Source organism: Lepisma saccharinum, chromosome 1, assembly GCF_977018435.1.
Source record: "Lepisma saccharinum chromosome 1, izLepSacc3.1, whole genome shotgun sequence".
NCBI classification, from domain to species: domain Eukaryota; kingdom Metazoa; phylum Arthropoda; class Insecta; order Zygentoma; family Lepismatidae; genus Lepisma; species Lepisma saccharinum.
In genome coordinates this window covers 162,589,671-162,602,336 of record NC_139229.1, presented here as the reverse complement: position 1 = coordinate 162,602,336, position 12,666 = coordinate 162,589,671, and the positions used below count along the sequence as shown (strand labels likewise).

Genomic DNA, 12,666 nt, shown 5'->3' with positions numbered 1-12,666 from the left:
TCACCACCAACACAGCCAAATTGTGTAAGTAATGGGGCAAGTGATAGTGTGCAGTGACCCATCACAAGTGTGCCACCATCCCAAAACACACAGGCTTAGGGGTGAAGAGCGATACATCGCAAGCAAGAGGTTGGGAACTATCCACCATGCCCCCTGAGGCACAGGAAGCATGGGGAGTGTCCGAATAGTGGTTGTCACCCCCCAAGATTACTGAGCGGAAATTAACAACCATGAAAACCAGGACATACCCATAGTGCGCATTGTGTAAGTGCGCATAGACAAGTGATATCCGAACCTACGTATAAAGAAAATCCAATGTGTGTATGCAGACTTAGGTACACAAGTACAGTGTTCAAGGGCTTCTTTTTATAAATGTGTCTCTTTGGACTAAGTGCTGAAAGGGTAGAGTAATCCATTCCCTTCAAGGCAAAGAGAACAAACAGTCTTACAAATTACGTACGGTGACCAAAGTATCTTATATATATATATATGTACATCTATATAAATTCTTTATCATAATGGGTAGTCATGACTCAAGACACCCAAGAACTTTCATAGGGATAGGAATGGAATAGGAGGCAGAAACTCTGTCCTCAATGTATTACAAATATTTTTAATATGTATATTTCCAAGAGTGCATCAATGAAGATGTATATTTCAAGTATGGTAATTTTCAACATGTCTATTACAGGAGTATATTAATGTCAATATGCAAGATCATTTCAAATGTATCTTTTAACAGCATATGTGTAATTTAATTTTATATAGCCGTGAATATCTATTTTGTGTGTGTTTGCATAATAGTGTGTAAGGTTAGTGAGGGTAAAGAAAAACGAATCGCTTCTCGAATCCTTTTTCTTTTTCCCGAGGGGCCGGGATATGTATGACCAATCAGCATTGGGCATACATGCCCACACACAAATAACCACAGGCCAACCTAAGTACAAGGGCCATTAGGTTGGCATCAGGGAAAGCTTGTGAGAGCTATTTTCCCAGGAACTTATACCCCCCACCCCCAATTAGAATCATGGGTCATGTTTACCAACCAGTTGTCACTCATGGGAGGGGTAGAAATGCTTTATTTATAAAGAACAAACCATTGTTAGGCTAACAGCAGCCATTTTGGAGAACAAAAACCATGTGCTCCAAATCACATGTTTACTAAATCTTTTATTCTTTACTGAAAATCAGAGATAACACTCACCCATAGGTAAAATAATGCCTAATTTATTAAAAGTAAACTCATTTGCAATTATCTGGCATAACTAAGCCAGAAAAGCTGAAAAAACACTTTTGTTTATACTTTTTAAGCAATTGATAACTCTGCCATCTGGTAGGAGAAAGTGGCAATTCTCCCAAAGACAAGGAAAGATCTCAAAGGACTCCAGCTGGCCAATGAGAAGCCGTCAAGGCTGTGATGTCACAGAGGAGACTTTCAGATGGCCTATTGTGTTCTGAGCTTGCTAGTCACGCTCACTTGTATTACAGACCCACCTGAGAGCAGGTCAGCTTGGAAGTTGCTGGTAAAATCCAGTGTGAGAATGGCCACCTGTGCCAGCAACAAAGGATACATAAAGGGAAAAGGGATCTAAGGTCCTGTTACAGTAAACACAGGCCTAAGTGTGTGTGACCAAGTGGGATATTGTGTCCACAAGTGCATTTAAGGATCCCAGTGAAAATTCAGCAAAATAGCGAGTTTTGTGTCCCTCATCCCATGAGGAAATCCAGACCACATGGTCGGCAGAACTGACGCCATAGAAGCATCCATAGGATATCAAAGAATATCCAAGTTGTTCTTAGCCATCCATCCAAGAAAAGCCAGGAAAACTCATTTATCACCCCCCAAAGCCTTTGTTACACCAAGGAAGCACATAATATTAATTTTTTAGTGTGGTGTACCACAAATTTGTCCATGTGTCGGGATGTGGCGATAAAGAGTGAAATAGCGTGTGTAAGGCCCCAGGTATGAGTGATATAGTGTGAAAACGGCTGATATTTAAGTACAAAATCTTTTGTATATCTTTTTTGTGTCTTGTACAGTGAAGTGCTCATGTTTGGTGGCAGCTATGCCACAAGCGATGTTCTTTTCAATGAATAAATATGTTGTTTAAAGGTGTCTGACCTTCTATCATTTTAGTGAATCATAAGCCTATTAAGCCCTCCTCTAGTTACCGATTATTAAAGTTAGGCTAAAGTTCGTCTGTTGCTTAACAGATATCTCAGGGGATATCTGTTACTATACGGAACACCACACGTGGAATAGGGTCTGCGTGTGGCCGCGTAAAGTGTGGTTCTTTTGTTTTTGCTGTTTTTGATATATTATATATTTAAAGTTAACCTTTTGTAAAACCAACTTTAAAGCAACGTAATATAGACAAAGCAAACCCCCAATAACAAAACCATCCCCCTTATAAGATGTTTGGCAAGCTTCACCCAGAAGGAAAATGTTTGGTAATGAACTACAAGGAAAGAATGTAGCCCTTCAGCTGGTGAAGTCCAATCAATTCAGTTGATTGCATTCCTCTCTCTTAAACACAGGGTTTGGCATACAGAACCTGACACAAATGTACTCAAGCCTCAATTATTTCTGTATTTACTTCTTCAGAATATCTTACAGACAGTTGCAGCAATATGCCAGGTAGTGTCAAATACCTTATAATGCACCACCCTGAACATCGTGACACTGAACATAACCTAATATATTTATTCAGAAATTATAATTAACAATACAAATAGGGCTGATGTAACGGCATCGGTATCGGTAAGTAACAGGCAGGCCTTATGTACCAATACTTTTGTGGAAAGTGAAAACACATATTGTGACTTGTAAAAAAGGATGGGAGGAGCAGTGGAACATTTTCATCTGTATTTATTTATACAACATAAAAATACTTATATTTCTACATCAGTGAGTGATGTGATAAAATAAATTTGACAATCAAAATGTAATATTTTGTGTTGATCTTAAATTGTAGTTTACATAAACAAAATGAAAAACAACAATGTACAGATCTGTGGAAATGAGATTTTATGAAATTTTTTCATCCTGTTCACATTGTTTTTCTGGTGTGGCAGATTACATTTAGATTATAATACCAAGAAAATACACCAACTTCACACTTCTGATGAGTTTTTAATATACCCTACATCTTCCTCTGGAAAGAAAAGTATTATCTTTGTTACAGCTAATCGTTAATCTATTTATTTCATTTTGTGCCGTACACTCTGCCACCTTTTGGTAATATGTGAGGTTGTCAAATTTTTCTTTCATAATGTATAGATGCAATTTCAGATGTTTCAAGATTTCCAAGAACGCTGTTCAATGACTTTCAATTGATTATTTTGTTGAGTCATGAATGAATTGGATTGTGTACGTAGGGCTTAAGGAAAAACCATGCTACCCCTCCAAAAAATGGTTTTGTTGAAGTGGGAAATAAGCCAAATAAGTATCAATATATTTATGCTTTGGTTTATATATCTAAGTCAGACAATGTGAAGACGATAAAGTAAACTTACATTATCAAAATAACAATCCACACCTTCTGGAGCTGCTTCATTTAAAGATTCATCTAAATCTACTTTTTTGTAATTGTATGCATGATCGAAACCCAACTCGTTCTTCAACCACAACACTTTTTCATCACTTCCACCATATCCAATCACCTTGCATCCTACAAACAAAATACACAAAGCACAATTTATGGAGTAAAGCACATTTTGCAACATAAGTTACATCAGAAATCCTTTCATATAGCAAATATGCTCCTATTAGGATTGAATAAGTTCCCTTGATTGCAAGGAGATAACACCAGTGTTCATGTCTAGAGATGACAACAAGAGATTAACAGTTAGTACAAAAAATTATGCAGACATGATTTGTAGAAGCTTATATATTGAAGTGTTGAGAATTTAGCTTGGTAGATCACTAGAATTAACATTGGCATGAAATAAGTAAGACCCAGCTCTGTGGTTTCAATAAGTTGCAGTATACAGAACAGTTCCAGATTTTAGAGAGAGAAAACAACAAAAAACAATTCCTTACAAGAATCAACTCTTGCAATATTTCATTCTGCAAAAGTTACAATGAACTGTCAAACAGTATTACCACATTAAATAGTTTACCATGAAATGACTAATTAGAGCCTTGAAATTTATTAATTTACTCACATGTTACGAGGCAGTCGGTAGGGTATCTGACTGCCATACAGGAGACCAAGGTTTGATTTCCGGGGTAGGTCCCTGCATAAGGGTTCTTATCCAAAGTAAATCATTTTCATCACTTCAAACAAAGTGTTAAATCTGTTCAGGTATTTCTGATAATGAACCTCAAGTTAAAATGTAACGAATTAAGAACCTCACCTCTGATCCGTGCTATTTGTCCAACAAGATGACCGACAGCCCCAGCAGCACCACTCACAACTACTACATTTCCAGGTTGAGGGAGGCAAAGTTCAAGGAAGCCAAAGTAAGCTGAATTCCTGTAATAAAAAAAGTGAAAAAGCTACAGTAAAGGCACTTTCTCTGACACTGAATGAAAATGTTTGCTGTCTGTATATACTTCTGTACAGTTCAAATATCCTGAGAGCTATGAAAAATGCACAATTTTCATTCACTCTTCATCAAAAGTGAATTTCAGGATCAGATGATACGATAAGTATGATGAAATTGAATAATCTGATACTAACATTTAGACTTGACTCTGTAGCACACACATTGGCTACAAAACATGTTGCAGAATTTCTGAAAGTATAGAATACATTCAAACTACATGTGAAAAACTTATATTATTATTATTCTTTTTAGTGATGCATTTATGGCTTTTCTGATACACTTCCCCCTCCTGGCTTTTTCCTGAATGTTTGTTTTTTATCTTTTTTTTATAAGTAGGTAATTCCATTAAAAACTGTACTTGACTAAATATATCCATTTTTCTATGTTTTGCCTTATGTTGTGCAATGTATCTCATCAACTGTATAATTAAAGCTATTAACATGATTATCATTACAAACAATGTGCAGATTGTCAAGCTTTCAAATGTTGCCACAGTCACAAAGGAAGGGAAAGGGCCTGCCACCGCCGGCACACTAGGAATGCCTGCAGTTGTTTTAGCTTTCCAGCGGAAACGTCATGGAAGAGTACTTACGGCGGCAAATATTTGTGCCGTACCTCTATTAACTTATTTTTGCCTTGGATATACGATTTTTACCCGAGAACCAGCATGCTCATTTTCATCCCAAAATACCTCAGACTATTATCATTGGAAGAGTACAGCAAGTTGGTAACAAAATTGACAACTGTGTATTCCTATATACTCAGTAACCTAGAGGCTGAGGCCACAAACTGGTTTTTTAAGTGGGTCAATGAAAGATTCCCTCATGCCATCAATATTCGAAAACGTGAATCATACAGCTTCAATGTATCCTTCTGTAGCTACTGCTGCAGATACGGTAGATTTTACAAGCTACAACATGCTCTATCGAGAGATTTTTCAGATCAAAGTGACGCGTTAAGACATGGTTAAGATCAACCATGTTGCATGATTGACTTTTAGGATTCTGTACGTTAAGCATTCACCGACTGAAAGTGAAAATTGATCTAAACTTTCATTCTAGAGTTATTGACTTATTGGAATAGAGCTAAAGCGTCTCCAGTTCTGTGTTGTGTAGGGTGACCATAATATTTTGGCCCAAAAATGGGACATCCCAATTATGTTAGTTATCCCCCCCCCCCTCTTTAAAAATCGGTAAGGCCTAATTATAACATTAATGTCATTATTATTATTATTCATTAAAGAATGGATCACATGAATGATACATCATAAACATAAATTAAATATCATCTTCCATTGTCAAAAGGTAGTAATTATTATAATCTTGGTATGGCTTACATATTGTTTCTGTTCTCTTCTGATTAACCTTTGATGTATTCTTATGCTGAAGTTGAAGAATACCATAAGTATTTAGCAGAAGAATCATTATAAAAAGAATTCAAAATCCTGAGTCTTGATGCAAACTAAAAAGAGACAAATCTCGCGTTGTATGTCAGTTATGTGGGGTAAGTTTTCGAAGAGTTTTATGAAAGAATAATAAACTAGCATCATGGTAAACCAGCTGAACTGCATTTCAAACACTTCATAAGAATCAACATTTTGTTTTTAGAATGAAATGTCTAAAATTTAAACTCGATTTTGAAGCTAACTCCTAGACTTTTAAAAAACGGGACAAATAGTGGTTTTTAAATAACATCAACGGGACATGCCTCTAAAATTGGACTGTCCCAGTCAAAACGAAACATAGTATTGTGTTGCCTTCCACAAGTGAAGCAAGTGGTAATACATATAATGTGGTAGGTATAATTAACATGACCGAATATTTCAGGAATACAAATATATTAAATCAAAATTTGGTATTTGCTGTAGTTACAATAGCACAAGCTGTACCACTCTGTCATCAAAAGTTTGTTGTTCATTGCATAATAGTTCAAGTTATGATTAGCGGGAGAATGGAAGATTGTATCAAGAAAGACTGACACAGGAATTGCAGAAGAAGTGATAGACAGGAGACACATAACCAGGTGAATGGCTAATGGGGCTGAGGCCCCCTCCTGAAATCCTAGAAATATCTGATTTAAACTATGTATAGGGGAAATTAATTTTACTTCCTTAGTAGGATTAAATATCTTGTGTAATAAGTTGTAATATAGTGAGAAATTCATCTTCAGGGCTTCTGCCCTCCCAACTTTTTATATTTTAGATGGTGGGATAAAGGATGACCCCCTCCCCTTCAAATTAAAATCCTTGTTACGGGCCTAGACCAAGACCTGTCAAGTGTTTTTCCAGCAGGTGACTGCATCAAGTCCCTTCGCCCCCTTCTTCTAGAGCATTATTATTTTCATTGTCGTCGAACACATTCTAGCAGGCAGCAGTTTACTGTTAGCTCGCATCATGGGTTGTTTTGTTTTGTGTGTGTTCCATTACTTGAAGAGATGTTCGATAAAGTTCAATAGAAATATGTTTAGCATTTGGGTAAACAAATATATTTATATACTGTATTGTGGAAATTAATTTAGACCAAAAAAATTCATCACATTTGATCATGATAGCTACATAGCAATTCTTCTCTCGTTCATAGTGCTTTAAAACTATTGGAAAAAGTTTAATTTATTTACAATTATCACATCACCATAGGCGTCGACTTTCTGCCCTCCAAATTCCTCAAGAAATAGGCTATGTACATTTTATATAAAAAATATATTGTTCTCAATCTTGCCCGCTCCCATATCTTATTTATATGAAGTTGCCACCCTCTCATTAATTATCATACTATCGGAATAAAACATCCATTACCCAAAATGCTAGGATAAGGAGAAGCCTCGAAATTCTTTTTCATACCATATGGAAGTAACGTGTTTGCTATCTGTTCCATTCTGAATGATTTTGCACTCTCCACCTCGGAAAATGCACACTTCAGCTATAGCCAGATATTGCACTACTTCTAGCCACAGAAATATTAACTAAATCATGTTTGAAGTTTTAAATAAGAGATAAATTTGACAGGTATTATTCAACATATTTTCTATTGATTTTCCTTCTCTTACTCAGTAAAGTAATGTAAATCCAAAAACAGTGAATGAGCGAAACTTATATTCATAAGAAAAATGGGCATGGAGTCAAGACAATAAATTACATTTTCTTTTTGAAGGATTCATATTTTCCTAAACAATTACGTCTTGAGTTTGTTTGGGTGCTTGCCCGGCCATCGTGCCATGCCTGGCAATACACAACAACTTGCTTAATAATCAACAATATTTTACACGTCAATGTCTGAAAATAAATAAATAAATATTTGTAATATTTAACTTGTCAATATTCAGCTCATAATTATTATTTAGTTCTTTATCCAATTCTTTCAATGCAGAGGCAAATTGTATTTGCACATGTTTTCAATATATTTCATCATTATTCCTGCATTGAAGAAATAAAAGTATCTCCAAGATTTTTGTGTATCACTTTTAATCAAGCATGTCCAATGTAATCTCAACTTATCATGTGCAAAATAATTTTACACACATTCGAACCATCTTCACTTACAAGAAGTGGTTGATAATACTTATCTGTAAGTATTTCTTCAATTTCACCAGGAATTTGAGGCTAATGTGCTGCTCGAGTTTCATATTTGCCATTTTACGGCAACACAGACCTCCACCTTCAAGCACTGCTCACAGACTAACTACGAGTGACAGCGACCCAGGGTTCAGTCGTCAGCTTCTCAAAGCTTCAAGGTTGCTTCCTGGACATGCACTCCCCACTGCTGCTGCACGTATACTTCCAACAGGGTTGCCAGTCTGTTTTTTTTTTAAACCAGACTTCATATTTGCTATCATTTAAACACACTGTACACTAAGTGACACAAGAGTTCATCCTGGTTTGCTTCTGTGCATAAAGTAGTGGCCGAGTGAATCAGTGACAAGTGTGGTTCTTAATGAATATAGTGGACACTTAATAAAGCTGAACTTACCCTGGTCTACCAAGCACTCCTAGAAAATAAGATCTGGAAATATCATCTCCAAGTTCGGGCATTGGATAAACAGTTGGATATGGACTTGTTTCAGCAGGAAAAGTTGCTGGATTGTAAATTGTGTAATCTCTCCATCCAAAGTTTCCCACAATATGGCTGCCAACAGGATATTTTTCATTTTTACTCTCAATAACTCTGCAAGAAATTTTGAAGTATGAGATTCTATTCCTTATAGTGGACCTGCAGGTATGTATGGTAATTTATATCTAGTAATATGATTTCAATAGACTATTTCATCTACACGGTTCCCACGCAAACTCCAAATTCATTTTCCCTGAGATTTCCCTGAGTTTTCCAGAATCCTCATATTTTTTTCCAGAGTATTGAATGCACAATAAATGACTACTATAATTTTACAATGGCCTCCTCCATTTCCCCTCATAGCCATACCATCCTCACCTTCTTTATTACTGTTGTTTTTTGATGCAAATAACAAAACTAGTTCAATAATAAAATAAAAGTACACTTCTTTGCATGTAATAATTAAGAACAAAGATAACCAGTTTTCTATAACTTTAAACAACTCTGAAACAATTTCTAACATATCTGATATAGAACATTGAAATATTTTCACACTTTTTATAGATGTTTATAAATGGATACAATATCAATTAATCTGTAATGCGTACAATAATAGTTAAGACAAACAAATTATTGGAATTTTTAAAACATATAAAAATGAAGTGACAATTATTAGTACCGATTTAAAAAGGAATAATAAGTTACTCAGACTGAAATATAAAACAAGAAATGTACTTAATGTCTGATACAGCATATTAAGAAACTTTACTTCTCAGAAGCTTCAGGTTTTTTTTAATTATTCTGCAATAGCCTTTGCTTCTTCTTGCATCTTTTGTTGTTTGGCTTGTAAAGCACGGATCTCACTTGCTTTACGTTTCATTTCTTTCCTTTTGTTTTCTTTGTGATCACATTTCTTTCTCATCTTCTGCAATGCTTCTTTGTATCTAATACGTGCACCTTTAACACTCTGGCATGCGCGCCGACTACGTGGGTGCTCCGGGCCTCGAGCACCCAAATTTTTAGTTTGGTAAAAACAAAATAAGATAAATATTTCTCACTTGCCATTATCAAAAAATAATAAGCAATTAAACATTGAGATGGAAATTAAAATTTCTAACCTCTAAAACATTATTGTTTCAAATGTGTTTGTGCAAAGACAACCAAGCAACACATTCCCCCCTTCCTTGCCTGTCTCTGGCCAAGTCAAAGGCAGTCCCCACAATAACAATGGAAGTGTATTGTATTGTGAATAGAATCCCGTCTTCTCGGCTTGCTTTGATGTTTCCTTACAAGTGACACACTACAATACGCCCACTCCATTCGTCAACAATTGTTTTAAAATAACTACTTGCCGATATTGAGCACTAATAAAGAATAAACCGAATGGTGATTCTTCGTGAATTAATATAATTTGTAAGACATTCGCCAAAGAGGCTAGCAGTGTTTCAATCGCTACAAGAAGACAACGAAGATGGTGTTGTAAAAAACATTCCCAGACTGACTTTGCGACCATTCGGTCCCACAAGGTGGTGTGTGAGGGTAAAATCACTACAATCATTGGAAAGTAATTATGACGTTCTCTTAAAATTTTTGGAAGATCTGTCAGAAGAAAAAAGTGAAGTCGGTGGGAAGGCTAGTGCATATTTTTCAAACCTACATCAATTCAGATTTCTTATTTTCCTGAAAATGTTAATTTCAGTTTTCGGCAGGATTGAACAACTTCATTCTTCTTTTCAGAAGAAATCATTGTCATACCGAGAAATCAAAACTTTGGTGGAAACTTTGTCTGCAAGTTTAGCTTCACAAAGGGATATATTTTTTGAGTTGTGGAATGAAACCATGAGGAACGGAAGGAATTGAACATTGATAAACCAGTTTTGCTTAGAAAAAGCAAGATGCTAGAACGCTACGACGAAGGTAGTGATCCTTATACGTATCAAACGCCAGAGGAAATGTACAGACAAATATTTTTTGAAATAATTGATGTGGCTGTGGATTTGCTAAATCGTAGATTTCAAACAAAGGATTTGGAACTTATTTCACAACTTGAAGCTTTTGCTATCGGTCAAATTGGTGCTGATCGAATTCTGCAGTTCTATGGGACAGACTCTGATAAAGACAAGCTAACATTGCACAGGGACATGTTTCTAGATGTGTGCAGAACGAACAAAGAAAAAGTGGCCAACTTGTCAGACATTACAAATATTTTAAGCAGAGAAAACAGTGGTCTGTGAAATGCTCACAGAATTTGTGAAGTTTGTACGGGTGATTTTAACTATACCTGTTACTTCTTGTACTTCTAATCGGTCATTTTCAGCACTTAGACGATTGAAAACGTTTTTGCGGTCAACAATGACCCAAAAAAGATTGAATGATTTGGCAATTTTGCAAGTTCATAAAGAAATGACTAAAAATATTGACATTACCAAAATTGCAAACAAATTCATAAGTGCAAATGACGTAAGAAGGAATGTGTTTTATATTGAAAGTTAACATGTCATTATTATTATTATTATTATTTGATACATAAAATTAGTCATTTTGTAGTTTCTGTTCACAACAAAATCCTTGCATAGTTCTTTCTGAAATACAAATAAAATTATTTGCATTTATGAAGTTTTTTCATTTTAATTTGTATGAATGTGGTATTTTCTTTTAGTAACGTGTTGATAATATCATTGCCTCTTGCAATCATTGTGCATGTAACTTGTTTAAAGTATAAAATACTTGATAATTGCAGATCTAACCGCCATTGATATGCACCCACAGAAATTTTGGAAAGTCGGCACCCTTGCACTCTGGATCATATCTTTGCTTACTACATTTGACAGTCCTCCTACCACTTTCACTGCATCATAAACTTGCTGAATAGCCACAACAGACTCTTCTTTCAAGTTTTCTATTAAAACCTGCTTATTTACAGAAAACTCACTTTCCACATATGCATTGTCATGTGATAAAATCAAAACCAATTTAACAGTGCTCCATAACTCAGAGAAGTCATCCTTGCCCTTCATGACACCTGTAAAAAAAAGAATCTAGTGCATCAGTTTTGATTGAAAAATTACAAAACTTCTCTTTCAATTCCTTTTCACTCCTGACATTGTGCAACAATGTCTTAAACTGGCGAATTACTTTATCACCAGTTACAGCCTTCATTCTCTTTCTCCTGAGAAGTTCCTGTATCAGGTCTTCCATGCGCTGAGCACATTGCTTTGGAAACTGAGTCATTTGCTTCAGAACTAAAGAACTAGCGGCTCTCACCGACCTGAACTTAAGGGGACTACGTTCCACAATCTTCTCTGTTGTTGGTTGCAAAAAATTCTGCAGCTAGTAAAAAACATAAGCTTTTCATTCACCTCTTTAGCTTTGGCACCAATTCGAATATCAATCTTTGTCAAAGGAATCAAGTTGTCAGAATTCCTGACATCAATTTGCATTAATTTAAAACTACTCCCTAATAAGGGAAATCAGATGAACACTGGTTAACTTTGGACATCAGGTAATCTTTATTATGAGTTTTCCACATCTTGAAATATATTTAACGTCATGTAAAAGATCGAAATCGGTTAATTAAATTTTAAAAAGTGCAAAATTTATGAGGTTATACACTTGGTCGCCAGCCCTGGAATCACATTTAAAAACAAGAAACAGACAAACTAATAGATGCGAGTTCCTTGCTGAAAGAGAAATGCTACAACAGCTTGGATTATCCACAGACAGGAGCATATTATAATCCCTCAGTTTTGCTTCATTGGGAACCATTAATCAATTACAAGATTTTCCCTGAGATTTGAATTTTTTTCAAATTCCCTGAGATTTCCAGGTTTTCCAGGTGTGTGGGAACCCTGCATCTAGTGCTATTTGTGCATATCATGCTTAGGTACAACAAATTAACAAAACAATACATAATCTACAGTTTTCATGTGCATTTATCTAACAGTAACTAAACAAATATAAAGGCTAAGTAACCATATTATATTTAATACCATGAAAAACATGTTCTCTTCTGTGTAAGTAATAAAACTTTGGATTCTAATTAGCACATGCACACACGTTAAGAAATAAA

General features: G+C 35.5%; 1 protein-coding gene across 3 annotated transcripts in view; it reads right to left on the bottom strand.

Annotated features, from left to right (window-relative positions):
* The window catches only part of LOC145989863 (prostaglandin reductase 1-like), a 39,789-nt gene that overhangs the window by 8,025 nt on the left and 19,098 nt on the right, over positions 1 to 12,666 (bottom strand). For all 3 annotated transcript variants that reach the window (XM_083125329.1, XM_083125338.1, XM_083125346.1), the window contains 3 exons: positions 8,517 to 8,711; positions 4,360 to 4,478; positions 3,517 to 3,671 (listed from right to left, as the gene is read on the bottom strand). In XM_083125329.1, coding sequence (XP_082981455.1) covers positions 3,517 to 3,671; positions 4,360 to 4,478; positions 8,517 to 8,711 — 469 coding nt within the window. The remainder of the gene's footprint in view (positions 1 to 3,516; positions 3,672 to 4,359; positions 4,479 to 8,516; positions 8,712 to 12,666) is intronic.